Source organism: Megascapheus bottae, chromosome 6, assembly GCF_031878675.1.
Source record: "Megascapheus bottae isolate mThoBot1 chromosome 6, mThoBot2.hap1, whole genome shotgun sequence".
Classification (NCBI taxonomy): domain Eukaryota; kingdom Metazoa; phylum Chordata; class Mammalia; order Rodentia; family Geomyidae; genus Megascapheus; species Megascapheus bottae.
In genome coordinates, this window is record NC_143514.1 from 10,571,452 (window position 1) to 10,584,521 (window position 13,070).

At 34.5% G+C, this 13,070-nt stretch overlaps 1 protein-coding gene across 1 annotated transcript in view; it reads right to left on the reverse strand.

Moving 5' to 3' along the window:
• Dpyd (dihydropyrimidine dehydrogenase) overlaps window positions 1-13,070 on the reverse strand; it is an 800,444-nt gene that overhangs the window by 571,892 nt on the left and 215,482 nt on the right. Inside the window, exons 7-8 of the mRNA XM_090333954.1 lie at window positions 11,776-11,857; window positions 4,886-4,973 (exon numbers count right to left, since the gene is read on the reverse strand). Of these exons, the coding sequence (XP_090190080.1) occupies window positions 4,886-4,973; window positions 11,776-11,857 (170 nt within the window). The remainder of the gene's footprint in view (window positions 1-4,885; window positions 4,974-11,775; window positions 11,858-13,070) is intronic.

Consider the following 13,070-nt stretch of genomic DNA (forward strand, 5'->3'; position numbering starts at 1 on the left):
CTTCCAGCCTGTATGCTTTGGTTATTTTCTCAGGAGGTACCTTGAATTTTGGGGCTCAGCCAGACTTGTACCATGTACCCCCTACATATACCTCCCATGTAGCCAGTTTCCCATGAGAACCGGACCCCAAGTTTAAAACCACCTTAACAATGGCATTTAAATGTTACCGCTATTCTGAGGCTGTCCCAGGAAGTATTCTTTCTCTACCATGCTTGTTTCACTCAGTAAGCTGTTTTATGAGACTAGGAGAGGGACTGATCACAGAATGGATGATCAGAAACCAAAGACTAAGTAGTAAAGTCTACTTCTTCTACAACAGTGGTTTTTACATCTTTACTACAAAGACAGCAAAACAAGGCCCACAAGCCCCAGGCTCAGCCAATCCATCATATATCCTCCTTCTCAAAGTGCAAAATACGAGTATCCTATTTAAATGTCTTACCAATATTCTGATTCATCTTTGTGTGGTACATGTGCACGTATGTGTGTGTGTGTGCCCACCGTGTGTGTGTGGTCTTGGGACTTGAACTCAGGAACTGAATGTTATCCCTGAGCTTTTGTCCTCAATGTTAGTAGTCTACCATTTGAGCACAGTAGCAGAATTACAGGTGTAAGCAACAGCACCTGGTTCTGGTTCATCCTAAATTCACCTAAACCACTAAATCAGATTTCTTTATACTTTCAATCCTTAGCATATTGCCTGAAGCACACAACAGTCATTCATCTGGCAACTTTTTTTTTTGTAGGAACTGGCTGACAGAAAAAAAGTATCTCAGGATAGTTACATGTACTATGGATATCAAATTTGAACCCATAATTCCCAATTTAAAATGCATTTTATATGGGACGAAATGGGTGTACAATCATGTGGATGCAAAGCACAACAGAAAAGCCCTTTTCACAAAATAATGCTAAACTAACCACATGTAATATGCCTTATTAGGAAGTGGAGTTGTGACTCAGTGGTAGAGAGCTAGCCTTAAGCAAAATTAGTTCAGGAATAGCACCCAGGCTCACCCTGAGTTCAAGCACAGGAATTGCTCTAAGAAAAAAATGAAAATACAAATTATGTCTTATTACTTCATTCTATCATTTTCTTTGGCATTTTCTTGTCTGATCAGTTCTGTTAGGAATAAAAAATTAAAAAAGCAATGCTGGTTATAATCTTTTACATTGCTTTGAATAATCAAATACAGCCATCCAATATTTTTTTAAAAAAAAGCCTTGAATAATGAGTGGTCTAAGTCTACTTTTGACCATGACAGAAACACAGTATGAATTGATTTCAGTAAAAGCATCCAAATCTTGAAGCCTTAGTACCAACTTTATCTGACCAATACTAGGGATCAAAATCAAGACTTCTCATTTACTAGATAAGTACTCAACCACTTAAGCCATGCCCTAATCTTAGAGCCTTTAAAAAATAATCCTATGATTACAAAGACAGCTCAGTGTTAAAGCTGAAAAAGTCACAAAGTTTTGTCTTTCTAGTTGGAAGAAACTACGTCTTTAATGGATAGAAAGTCATAACTCTTCCAAACTCACAATAGTAGTACATACAATGATAGTTTCCTTGATTTGACTCTGCTATAGAATGAATGAAGGAAAAACTTAAAATTGCTTTTCACCAGAGATATCATAAACAATATGTAAAAGGGGGGACCACAAGAACACACACACAGATTAACACAATGTGTTAATTGAACTATTCTAACTCAAGTATAAGTAAAATTTCTTTGCATTGACACAAAATAACTAAGGCTAGGACTATAGTATAAACATAGGAAAACTCTACTGCATTCCCAACTACAAAAAAAAAAAAACCAGAAATCATCATTATTCCTATGGAGTTACCTCTGTAGCCAACCACACTAAGGAATTCTTGGCTGCTAAATACTCTTCAGATCTCAAATGTCAAACACAATGATAACCCACACCTGTGCTGAAAGCCTTTTAGTCCCCATTTGTATTTTCCTTCAATATAACAGAAGGAACTTAATGGGAATTTTGTTCACTGAGCTAACAAATGCATTTCCCAGAATCCTTTTGTGCTATGTCTGTTATACTACCAGTTTGTAGACAGCAGGACAAAATTAGAGGTGACAAGGGGTAGCAATGTACCCACTACTTGATGAATGTAAGTGTAACCCCTCTGAACATCACCCCAACAATAAAATAAAATTCAAATAAAAGAAGCAGAAGTGACATTTACAAGTTCCACATCATACACCTGGAATCCTGGCTAGTCAATGGTCTGAGATCTGAGGATCCAATTTCGAGGGCAGCTTGGGCAGGAAAAATCCAAGAGATTTGCACTGGCAACAAAAAAGTTGACACTGCCCAGGCCCTGAGTCCAGCATCCTGCATACTGTTTCAGCCTCTATCAGAATCTTAAGAAATGAATTGTACATCCTATATAACACCAAATTCCTGTTCTACCATTCACTCCTCCAAACACAGAAGGGTAAGGATAGATAAAATAAGTGAGTGAACTTTAATTACAATGTAGATCCAAAGTTAATGAAGGAAAGCATGTGAGGTTGTGAGGCTGTCCAAAAGCCGAGAGCTTTATGGTAATAGAAAGGTCATAAATTCCCCAACTGACAATCAGGAGTGTCAAATCAACATTTCTTTCAGGGTATGGCAACTTGTCTTCTCCACACTAAAGCACTTCCTTTTGACAGGATGAAAACTTTCTTGTACAGATTTCATACAAAATACTGAAATGGAGCAGAATGGTAATCCTCACCTTACTAGACCAAAATGTCAAAAGGTTCACTTCTCTGTGTAAATGCAAAAATAAACCTGAAAGAACTCCACATTTCCAACTCTGAACCCACAGTGCAATTAAGTGGAGACCACTGCTTTATGTATGGTAAAGTGCCAACAAATAACCCATGGCGGGGTACCTCATGGAATGAAATAGAAGGAAGCCTGGAAAGACTGTTCATTCATTCAGATAAAGGTAATTCATGAACTGCTTTGATGAATGGAAACTTCTTTGTACAACTAGCTACTTAAAAGATAATGAAAACTACTCAAGAGTTTTAAATTAATCATTCAAATTCCATTGATACTTTGCTTTTGTGTAATTAAATGAGACCTATTTTAATATATTGACTAGTTACTTGGTTCCCAAGTGTAATGTTGAGAGGGATATATGGAATCCTATTAACAACTGTTACTCAAATATTAGGAAATATATCTTTTATGGGTAACTGGTGGTATGAGAATGCTGCATAATGAAATTTAAGTATTCAGTAATATCATCAATACTTTTTTACCCAATACCTGGCTGAATTTCCCACTTATTATAAGCCAAGTATCAAGTATCAGTGTGTGTGTGTGTGTGTGTGTGTGTGTGTGTGTGTGTGTGTGTGCGTGTGTGTGCCCTAGGACTTGAAGTTAGGATCTGGGAACTATGCCTGAGTTTTGTGCTCAAGGTGAGTGCTCTACCACATTACGTCACAGCAACCTCTGGCTTTTGGTTTGTAATTGGAGATAGGAGTCTCACAGATTTTCAATGTTGAAGCACAAGCTTCAAAAATCAGACTCCTGACTAGTGAGGATGAATGGTATGAGCTGCCAACTTCTGGCTATTTTTAATATATGGAGGCTTAAAAAGTCACAGGCATGGTTACATTTACAACACTGCTAATAATATTACTTTACAAATTATTTTTCTATTTTTTGTTTAAATTGTCAAAATAGATGTGATATTGAAAATTAAACCTTAAATTTGGTAAAGTTCTTTAAAAATAAGTTAGAGGAAATGTCAGATCTTTGCTCCTTATGTATATCAAAACTAGCAGTTTTGATTATTATAATCAAATGATGATAATATAGGAAAGTATGTTAGAAACATTAATTCTTAATTATTAAACATAATAATGATGGTCTTGCTCAGAAATATCATAAAAGAGGATTCCCCCAAAGAACTACTACTCTCTGCATGAACCCTTAAACACAGGGGAAAGGTTTAAATGCAGATTTATTACTCAGACATTCACAGTCACAAAACATGGGTACCAGAGGAGATAAGAGAGTGAACTTTGTGTTAAACTAAGAAACAACTCATAAGAAACAACACACAATATCCAATCTCATTTTTATAATACAATCACATGACAACAAATTTATGATACAGAGAATGAATTAAATATCATACAGAAGTAGAAGTAAGAAGCTAGAAAATTCAATGTGCACAGAATATTTAGGTGAAATATTGGAAGTTAGTGCCCATGACATGACTCAGCTCTCCCTGACACCTTCAGACCATGACTGAATCTCTTTAGAACCAAGAAAATGTGAAAGACAAACAAAAATAACACTTAACAAAAGGTTTTGGAAACCTCAAGAAAATGAATGAATAGGGAAAGAAAGCAAGCCAATAACCATCTCTATTGCTCATTGCTGATATACTCGATTGTGTTTTCATTTTAAAAAATGTGATGTCCTGGGCCAGGAGTTTGGCCGAGTGGTAGAGTGCTTGCCTAGCATGCATGAAGACCTGGGTTCGATTCCTTGGTACCACATACGTACAAAAAGCCAGAAGTGGCTCAAGTGGCAGAGCCCTAGCCTTGAGAAAATCCAGGGACAGTGCTCAGGCCCTGAGCCCAAGCCAGGACTGGCAAAAAAAAATAAAAAAATGTGATGTCCTCTACCCTAATTCTCAGAGTTTCCATGGAGAGATACATAATGAATACCAATAAACAGAATTAGTATATAACCAAAATTTAAGTATTTAGCCAATTAACATTAACTGTTACTCCTTAGACAGGTACAGATTCCATTAAGAAAATGCCTGGAGGGACTCATTCTTTTGGATAATGTAAGGAATTTAAAAATATACACTAATAAAAAATGTTACAAGTAACCTACTCACCTATTCCAATGAAAGCAGCTTTGTAACCTTGTTCCTTCAAGGAGTGAAGGGTTAATCCATCCACTGAGAGGCTTTCCCCACAAATGATCTGCAATACACATTTTGAATAATAGTGTTTCAACATTTTATTCATAAACCATAAAAGCTAACATTAAAAAACAGGCAAAATAATCTACTCATGAAATTTCATAAATAACATGTGGAAACATTTCTGTCATTTGCTATATAGGCTGGAATAAATTTTTTTAAAAAAAGGTCATCAATAGAATAGTAATGTATTTTGTTGGAAGACTAAATGCAGAAGAAAAATAAGCTTATATAAAAATGTGAACCAGAAACATTCCCCACCCACCAGTTGTATAGTGGTGGGGGGTGGTGCATCATTGTAAAGGCAAAAGATCATCATAATGTATGTGAAGACCTCCCCAAAACAATGCTTCTAGAGAGATGGTGGAACAAGGAATGGCGGAAGAAGTGTGGGAAGAAGACCAAGACTAGATTGTACTTTTTTTTTTGTCTCAAAATACAAATTCTGGTTTGTTTTTTTGTTTTGTTTCGGTTTTTTGCCAGTCCTGAGCTTGAGCTCAGGCCCTGAGCACTGTCCTTGGACTTTCTCAAGGCTAGAGCTCTACCACTTGAGCCTCAGCACCACTTTCGCCTTTTTTCTATGTACGTGGTACCACAGAATCGAACCTGGTTCTTTATGCATGCTGGGCAAGCACTAGGCCACATTCCCGGTCCCATGAATCCTTTTGTTGCATTAGCAGACACAGCAGTTGCTTAGAAGTTTATAATAAAATTAGAGGCTACTATCATAAAGGTGAGACTAGTAACATACTCAGAATTCTATAACGCATCCTTGAACTGGTAACTTAATTAAATATGCAGATCAAAAGTATTTACTAAAATCATGGCGAATACTATGTATGCTAAGATTTAGTAAAATTAGGTAATATCAAACATATCTAATGGCTTCAGAATTCTAATGGACTCTAGCTTGGGATTATTCCTGTCTTTTTTTAATAGGATAACTCATCATTTTATGAATGAAATAGTAATAATAACATCATATAATAAAGAACATATATGAGAGAAAACACGAGGTCTATTTATTCTGAGTATAATGTTAGCACATTCAATAAGAATGCAATTTCCAAAGTCAAACTATTGTATCCCCTCATCCTGGGTTCGTTGGTGAAAATGATCCTCTGAAAACCTCATGCTAGATTGAGTTCACTCGTTAAATAAGGAAAATGTTTCCACAGAGACCTTCCAGCCTAGCTAACATGGAACTTGTGTGTTCATATGCCACAGAATGTACTTTATCAGTGGTCTTGCATAATGAATCTAATGGGAATGTAAACATCTCCACACCACATCAGATTGAAAGCAATTTTCACTTCGTAACATAGAAGAAAGCTATGTATAGGTATTCCTTCTGTCTTTCTGCAGTTTCATTCCACTTTAGTGAGTGACTTAAAATGAAAAAAAAAATAATTTACATGTCCTTTGTTGTGAGGAGGGATGAGAAGTATCTTGACATATAATGTTAATCTACTGAGAAAGGCCAACAAGGCAAGACTTCATTGTAGAAGGCCTTATGGGGAAAAAAGTTATCATTGGACAGCAATGGAGGGAATAATAATAATAATAGCAATAATAATAGTCAACGCATGAAGAGGCATCTGGGCTCATCACTTCACATAGCAAAATCTCAATGTTGATGCTAGGGAAATCACACAGAGAACATTTCACTTGTGTGGTTACTTTATCCACTGTGGCTTTTTGTTTTTGTTGTTAAAAGGATCTTTATATTTTATGTTAAAGAACATAAAAAGAAATCTGGGCGTGGTAGCTCCACCTTCTGGTGTTTTTCTATGTATGTGGTACGGAGGAATCAAACCCGGTCTTCATGCATGCTAGGCAAGCACTCTACCACTAGGCCAAACCCCTAACCCTTTACTAGACTTTTAAATAAACATTTTCCATCTTGTTTTACTTCTTTATCTACATTTCAACTTGTTTTAATATCATTAATATATGACTAGATACTTCCTAGATAAATTCAGAATAAAAATTCACCCCAGTACAAACTCAGGATATTGTTATTACTCTGGCCCAATACTGGGGTCAAAATATATTTAATATTGGGCAAAAGTTAAATCCTATAATCATTTTCTGAGCTTTTTTAGTACTCTACCACTTTGAGCCAGAGTACCCTTTTTGTTTTCTGGTCATTAATGGGAGCTAAGAGTCTCATGGACATTCCTGCCCAGGCTGGCTTTGAACTATAAACCTTGGATCTTAGCCTCCTGGGGAGTTAGCATTTACAAGTATGAGCCATGACACCCAGCTGGTATTTACTTCTTTAAAGTGAAACTCTTAACAGTAAATGAAGTATGTAACATCCATCATTAAACATTCACGTAGCAACCAACAGCTGTGCTCTTCACATTTTTTAGATAGTAAATTTGATTAAATAAGCCAAGTATTTAAAAAAGATAATAGAAAAAAGAATTTAAAAATATTAGCTTTGTTTAGAAATAAACTATTATTTTAACTGCTAGTGTACAATTCTCCTATTAGGAATATGATGAAATTTTACTTTTTTTATTTTTATTTATTTTTATTTTTGCCAGTCCTGGGCTTTGAGGTCAGGGCCTGAGCACTGTCTTTGGACTTTCTCAAGGCTAGAGCTCTACCACTTGAGCCTCAGCACCACTTCTGGATTTTTTTATGTATGTGGTACCAAGGAATCGAACCTGGGTCTTCGTGCATGCTAGGCCAAATTCAACCACTAGGCCAAATTCCTGGCCCAGGAATATGATGAAATTTTAATATTGGTCTTATAATACTGTTCTAAAATACAGAAAGTTCATCCTTCAAATAACCATAAGAAAAACAGCAATGGGATTATAATTTATCAAGATAGCTAAGTGAATTTTTTGTTCTAAAATCATGAAGCAGAAGAAAAGCCTAGCAATCACAAATGAAGTTTAATCAAAACTGGAGTTCTGTCAAAATATTTAGTGAAATGACATATGTACATATGTTAACATGTATAGAAAAATGCAAAATCATTATGCGCTCTTCACACTTCTAACACTGGAGAAATGAAACAAGATAGAAACCATGAAACAAATATAGTCATGTCCAACTAAGAGCCGAATTATATAACAGAAAAGAGGATATAATTTAAACAATTACAAATGTACCAATGTCATGTATTTTGGATTAAAAATAACTCATAGTAGTCTTTATTGGAAATTCACTACAGTTAAGAGCTATTATACAAATAATAGAATTTATTTTTCTCTAAGTATAAATAATACTATAATAATGGGAGATTTTGACATGAAATTAATTGGAAGAATATTTGATAAATTACAACAGCTAGACAGATTGATAGATAGATAAAAATCCTCACATAAAGGAAAAATTTCAAGTTCTATCATTAAATTCCATGAGCAGTATTTTTATCTTAAAGAAGAAAATCAAAGTGTTATCCTACAAAACTGTTGCCTCAGGGAGAAAAATAAAAGTATAATTACTCAAGGGAAATAACAATATTAAAGTGCATAAAAATATGTGGATGCCATTAAAGTTTTAACTCATGACAAATGAATAACATTAACTGTTATCATTCAACTTAAGTATGCAAGGGATGTTAATAAATTAAAGTTAATAAATATTGAAGCCATCAATAAAATACAAAACTTCTGAGAACTTACTTTTTGATGGCTATGTGATGTATAGAGACACTACCTAGTCTTCTCAAGAAATGGTAAAGAAAACTAAGGCTAGATAAGAAGGCACTCACAAGCAAGGAGGCGTGGTGGCTCATGCCTGTAATCCTAGCTACTCAGGAGGCTGAGATCTGAGGATCAAGGTTCAAAGACAGCCTGGGCACAAAAGGACCTGAGACTCGTATCTCCAATTAACCTCTAGAAAATGGGAAGTGGGACTTGGCTCAAAGGTAGGGTCTTTGAGCTGAAGAGCTCAGGGACAACGCCCAGGCCAACTTCAAGCCCCATGACACACACACACACACAAAAAAAAGGCATTCACAATCATGTGTACAGATGGGTTATTTCCTCTGTATGCTTGAGTCCTATGTTTCAATCTAGATTAATGAATTCAGAATCCTTACCAAAACTGAAAATGTGTCTAAGAAAGTATTTCCAGGCAAAATCTACATCAAAATAAAGGATGTAGAAGACATCAATACCTTCAAGATATGCTTAAAGATAGTTTAGTGCCTGTCTTTTGTAAAGGAAGCATTGAACAAGAATCACAGAAAATATTACAAAAGAGGACATGCCTTAAGACAAAAATTTCTTGTCATTCATAAGATAATTGAAGGTTTGAAACTTTATTTTTCTAAGGCCAGCATAATTCTGGCATCAGAAAGTCAAAAGAAAAAACAAATAATACATAAACCAAAACAAACTATGCTTTATACATTTTCAACTATGCAAGGATAATATTTCACTGTTCTCTGTCACATTTACTTCTAATATATATTGTATTTTGAATGCAAAACAAACTTTAAAAAATACTGATAAAGCCAGCATAAGTGGTGGCTCACACCTGTAATCCTAGTTACTCAAGAGGCTGAGATCTGAGGATCAAGATTTAAAGCCAGCCCAGGCACAAAAGGACCTGAGACTCTAATTTCCAATCAACCTCTAGAAAATACGAAGTGGGGCTGAGGCTCCAGGTAAGGCGGTAGCCTTGAGCTGAAGAGCTCAGGCACAACGCCCAGGCCAAGTTCAAGCATCATGATCCACCAAAAATAAATAATAATAATAATAATAATAAATTAAATAAATAAATTTATAAAATAAAAATACTGATAAAACAAATATAATCCTAGTGATTCATTAAAGGATATATAATGTAAAGATCTATAGACACGAGAAAAGGGAAGATTTACGTAATTTAACATATAAACAGAACGTAGTGTTTTTCTGTTTTTAAACAAAAGGTAGAATATAATTTCATTTATACTTTCATAAAATTTTTAAGGTTACTAAAATTTTGTTAAAAATCCTCAGTATGATAAAAAAATTGCACTCTCAAGACAAAATATAGTTTTACATTTTGTCATTTTCTAATCTACTAGAGATTCCAGCAATTGAAATAGTGAAAATATTATATATATTATACATGTATTGTATACATATTTATATATAGCATATATACTACATATTGTATGTTACATGTATTATAAATATGTATGCCCATATCTATAATATATGTACATATATTTTGTGTGAGAGTAACAAAATTCTCATTTTCTAGAGACAGTTGATTAAAAAACACTCAGTAATAACATATGAAGTAAATTAAAAGTATTCAGTAATTAAATTTGCTCAAGGATCTAGGAGTGATGATGAGGAACTGAAGTCAACACACAATTAGCTGCAACTATCTGAATGATAGAATTCTTAGTACACACATCAGAATTCAAAGGAAGGTGGTTCTAGGTGTGGACACTCTTGTGTAAAACAAGTCTTGGATAATTATTTTTGAGTAAATGAAATAAAACTTTGTTAACTAGTAATTAGAACATTTATCCAAACACAGCTGGAGCATGAGTGGATAGAACAGACCTTATGCATCAAAGGCTGCAGGAAATTTTTGCTGACTTGAAAATATATGTTAACTTCAGATTTTGTTCACTAATTAGAAAGCTAGGAGTATCTTTCTAACTCCTTTGCAAAAATGCATATTTTAAAATATGTTAGGTAAATCATTTTACATTATTAATCTGTAGTGTTATATAGAAAGTTAGAATTTTTGAAACAAAGAAATAATATTCTCAATTAAATACCTGAATTATAATACTCTTACTTTATCATATGTACTACCTCATCTAATATAAAGGGGTTCCCATTCAAACAATTAGTTTATAAGTACAATACATCTTGACAGATATCAGCCATTTTCCCTCAATCTTCCCAACACACAGCCTCAATTTTCCTAGTTTCATATGATATGCACTGAATATTATAAGTGCATTCTCCCCCTTTCTCTCTTCATTCCTTCATCCCCTTCCTTTAACCCACCCCTAAAACTGTTATTCATTTTGATGGGATATGAATTCATTTTTATAAGAAATTACACCATTTGAATCTACCCCTGCATAAATACCCTTAATTTAAAAAAAAACAGGAATAGCTACAGCTATATTCTGAAAATAAAATATGTCAACCTCTCAATCATCCTTGAGAATTACACAGTACTTTACACACACACACACACACACACACACACACACACACACACACATACACACATTTAATATACAGAGTGGTTGCTTTCTACTGCCACTGAATTTCTGCTTATGTCAAGAAAGGATTATAGCATTAACAATAATGAAATTTTGCAGATCATAAATAATATCAATGTCTGCAAGATATGATGCTCCAAATTGTAAAATAGTAATGTTTCAGACAGCATACAAGTTTCATGAAAAAAACAAAAAAACATGAATTTAGAAATCAAGTCTTCCTAGAAAACCAAATCCTTCTATTAGCTACACCCAACCCCTAAAGCAATTTAGGAATTTGTTTCTTACAGACAATTAATCACATGCAGGCGTGCCAGATGAGAACTATCGATTGCCCTTTTCCAGGCTAGTGGCATTCAGACAGTAGACAGACTAATGCCCTAAGCAAGGAAAAGCATCTTTCTGATTCTGCCTGGTGTAGCTTTTAATTGTTCTTTCCTAAAATGCATGACATTTGCGGTGCAGCCAGAGGTCATGATTTTCTTTTTGAGCAATGTGTATGTGTGTATTTATGTGTGTATGTGTGTATATGTGTGTATATGTGTGTTTGCCTGCACACACATGTGTATGTATGTGTATTGTAAGTTTTATTCACCTTTACACCCAGGTCCTTCATAAGCTTAATCTCAAAATTCACAACATCATACGGCAGCCGGAACTGAGGAATTTCAGAAGTGCTAGAGAGAGGAGAAAAGAAGAAGCATTAGTGCACATTTTTATTCATTTACTTTTTTTAAAAGCAATGTGGCTGGATGAAAGAGGCTCCTAGCTTTTCAGGAGACTGAGATCTGAAGATCACAATTTGAAGCCAACTTGGGCAGGGAAGACTGTAAGACTCTTATGACCAAAATATGGGGAGTACAGAGCTGTAGTTAGAATGGGAGCCTGCTAACTCTGACTGGGGACAAAAAAAGTAAAAGGGCTAGTGAACAGTCCCTGAGCTCCATTACTATCACACACACACACACACACGCACACACATCTCATGGATGTAGAAGTTAGAGGATATTTTTTTTAAAGTACTCATAAAATGCATCTACCAATTGCCAAGTTATTTAGGAGTAATCCAGATAATTCTCACTGATTTTGTTAATGGCAGTGGCAAGCTAAGAAACAACAACAGTCATGAAGTTTATGCTTGGGACAGTGAACTCAGGACATATAATGCTGTTTTTTTAAAAAAAAATTGCATATAACAAGTAATTGAAATTACGATAATAAATGAGATTGTCCCATACAGAGTGTAGTGAGAATGAGCTTGAGAAAATGAATTTGATAGAAACCATTACTTCCCAAGTTTATTATTGCTCATGAAAACCATTTCTTTTATTCTTGTCTGTCTTCTCAAAGCAATCTGAGCTTTGATAGAAATTTTTACTTTTGGAAGTTATAAATCCTTCAATGTAGTCAGTGGCATGTCAGATAACGTGAAAGAAATTGTTCCTTCTATGATTACGAGTCTTAAGTTTAATGGAATGTATCTACAGAATCCTTTTTAAAGCACAGTTTTGATGCTTAGCCAGAGCCTGGCTTGATTGCATTATTACATAGCCATTATTATATAATCTTGACATTTGCATCAGATCACATATTTTATCAGAATACTTCCTAGTGCTCAAACAATTCCTCTTAGACCGTATTTTTCTTTATTGATCATCAATATGAGATGCAAAACAATGAAAATATTGTAATGTGAAATAACTAAAGCAAAAGATGCATTGCCCAGTTCTGACCGATAAAAATGGTATGATTAATGAGCATTGCTTTTTAAATAAAAAAATCGAAGTATGTATATTCAATAATCTATTAACATTGTTTATGTGTGATACAGTTGCAATTTTTATAAATGAATTCATAGAGTAAATTCAAAGAACTGATGATTATATACAT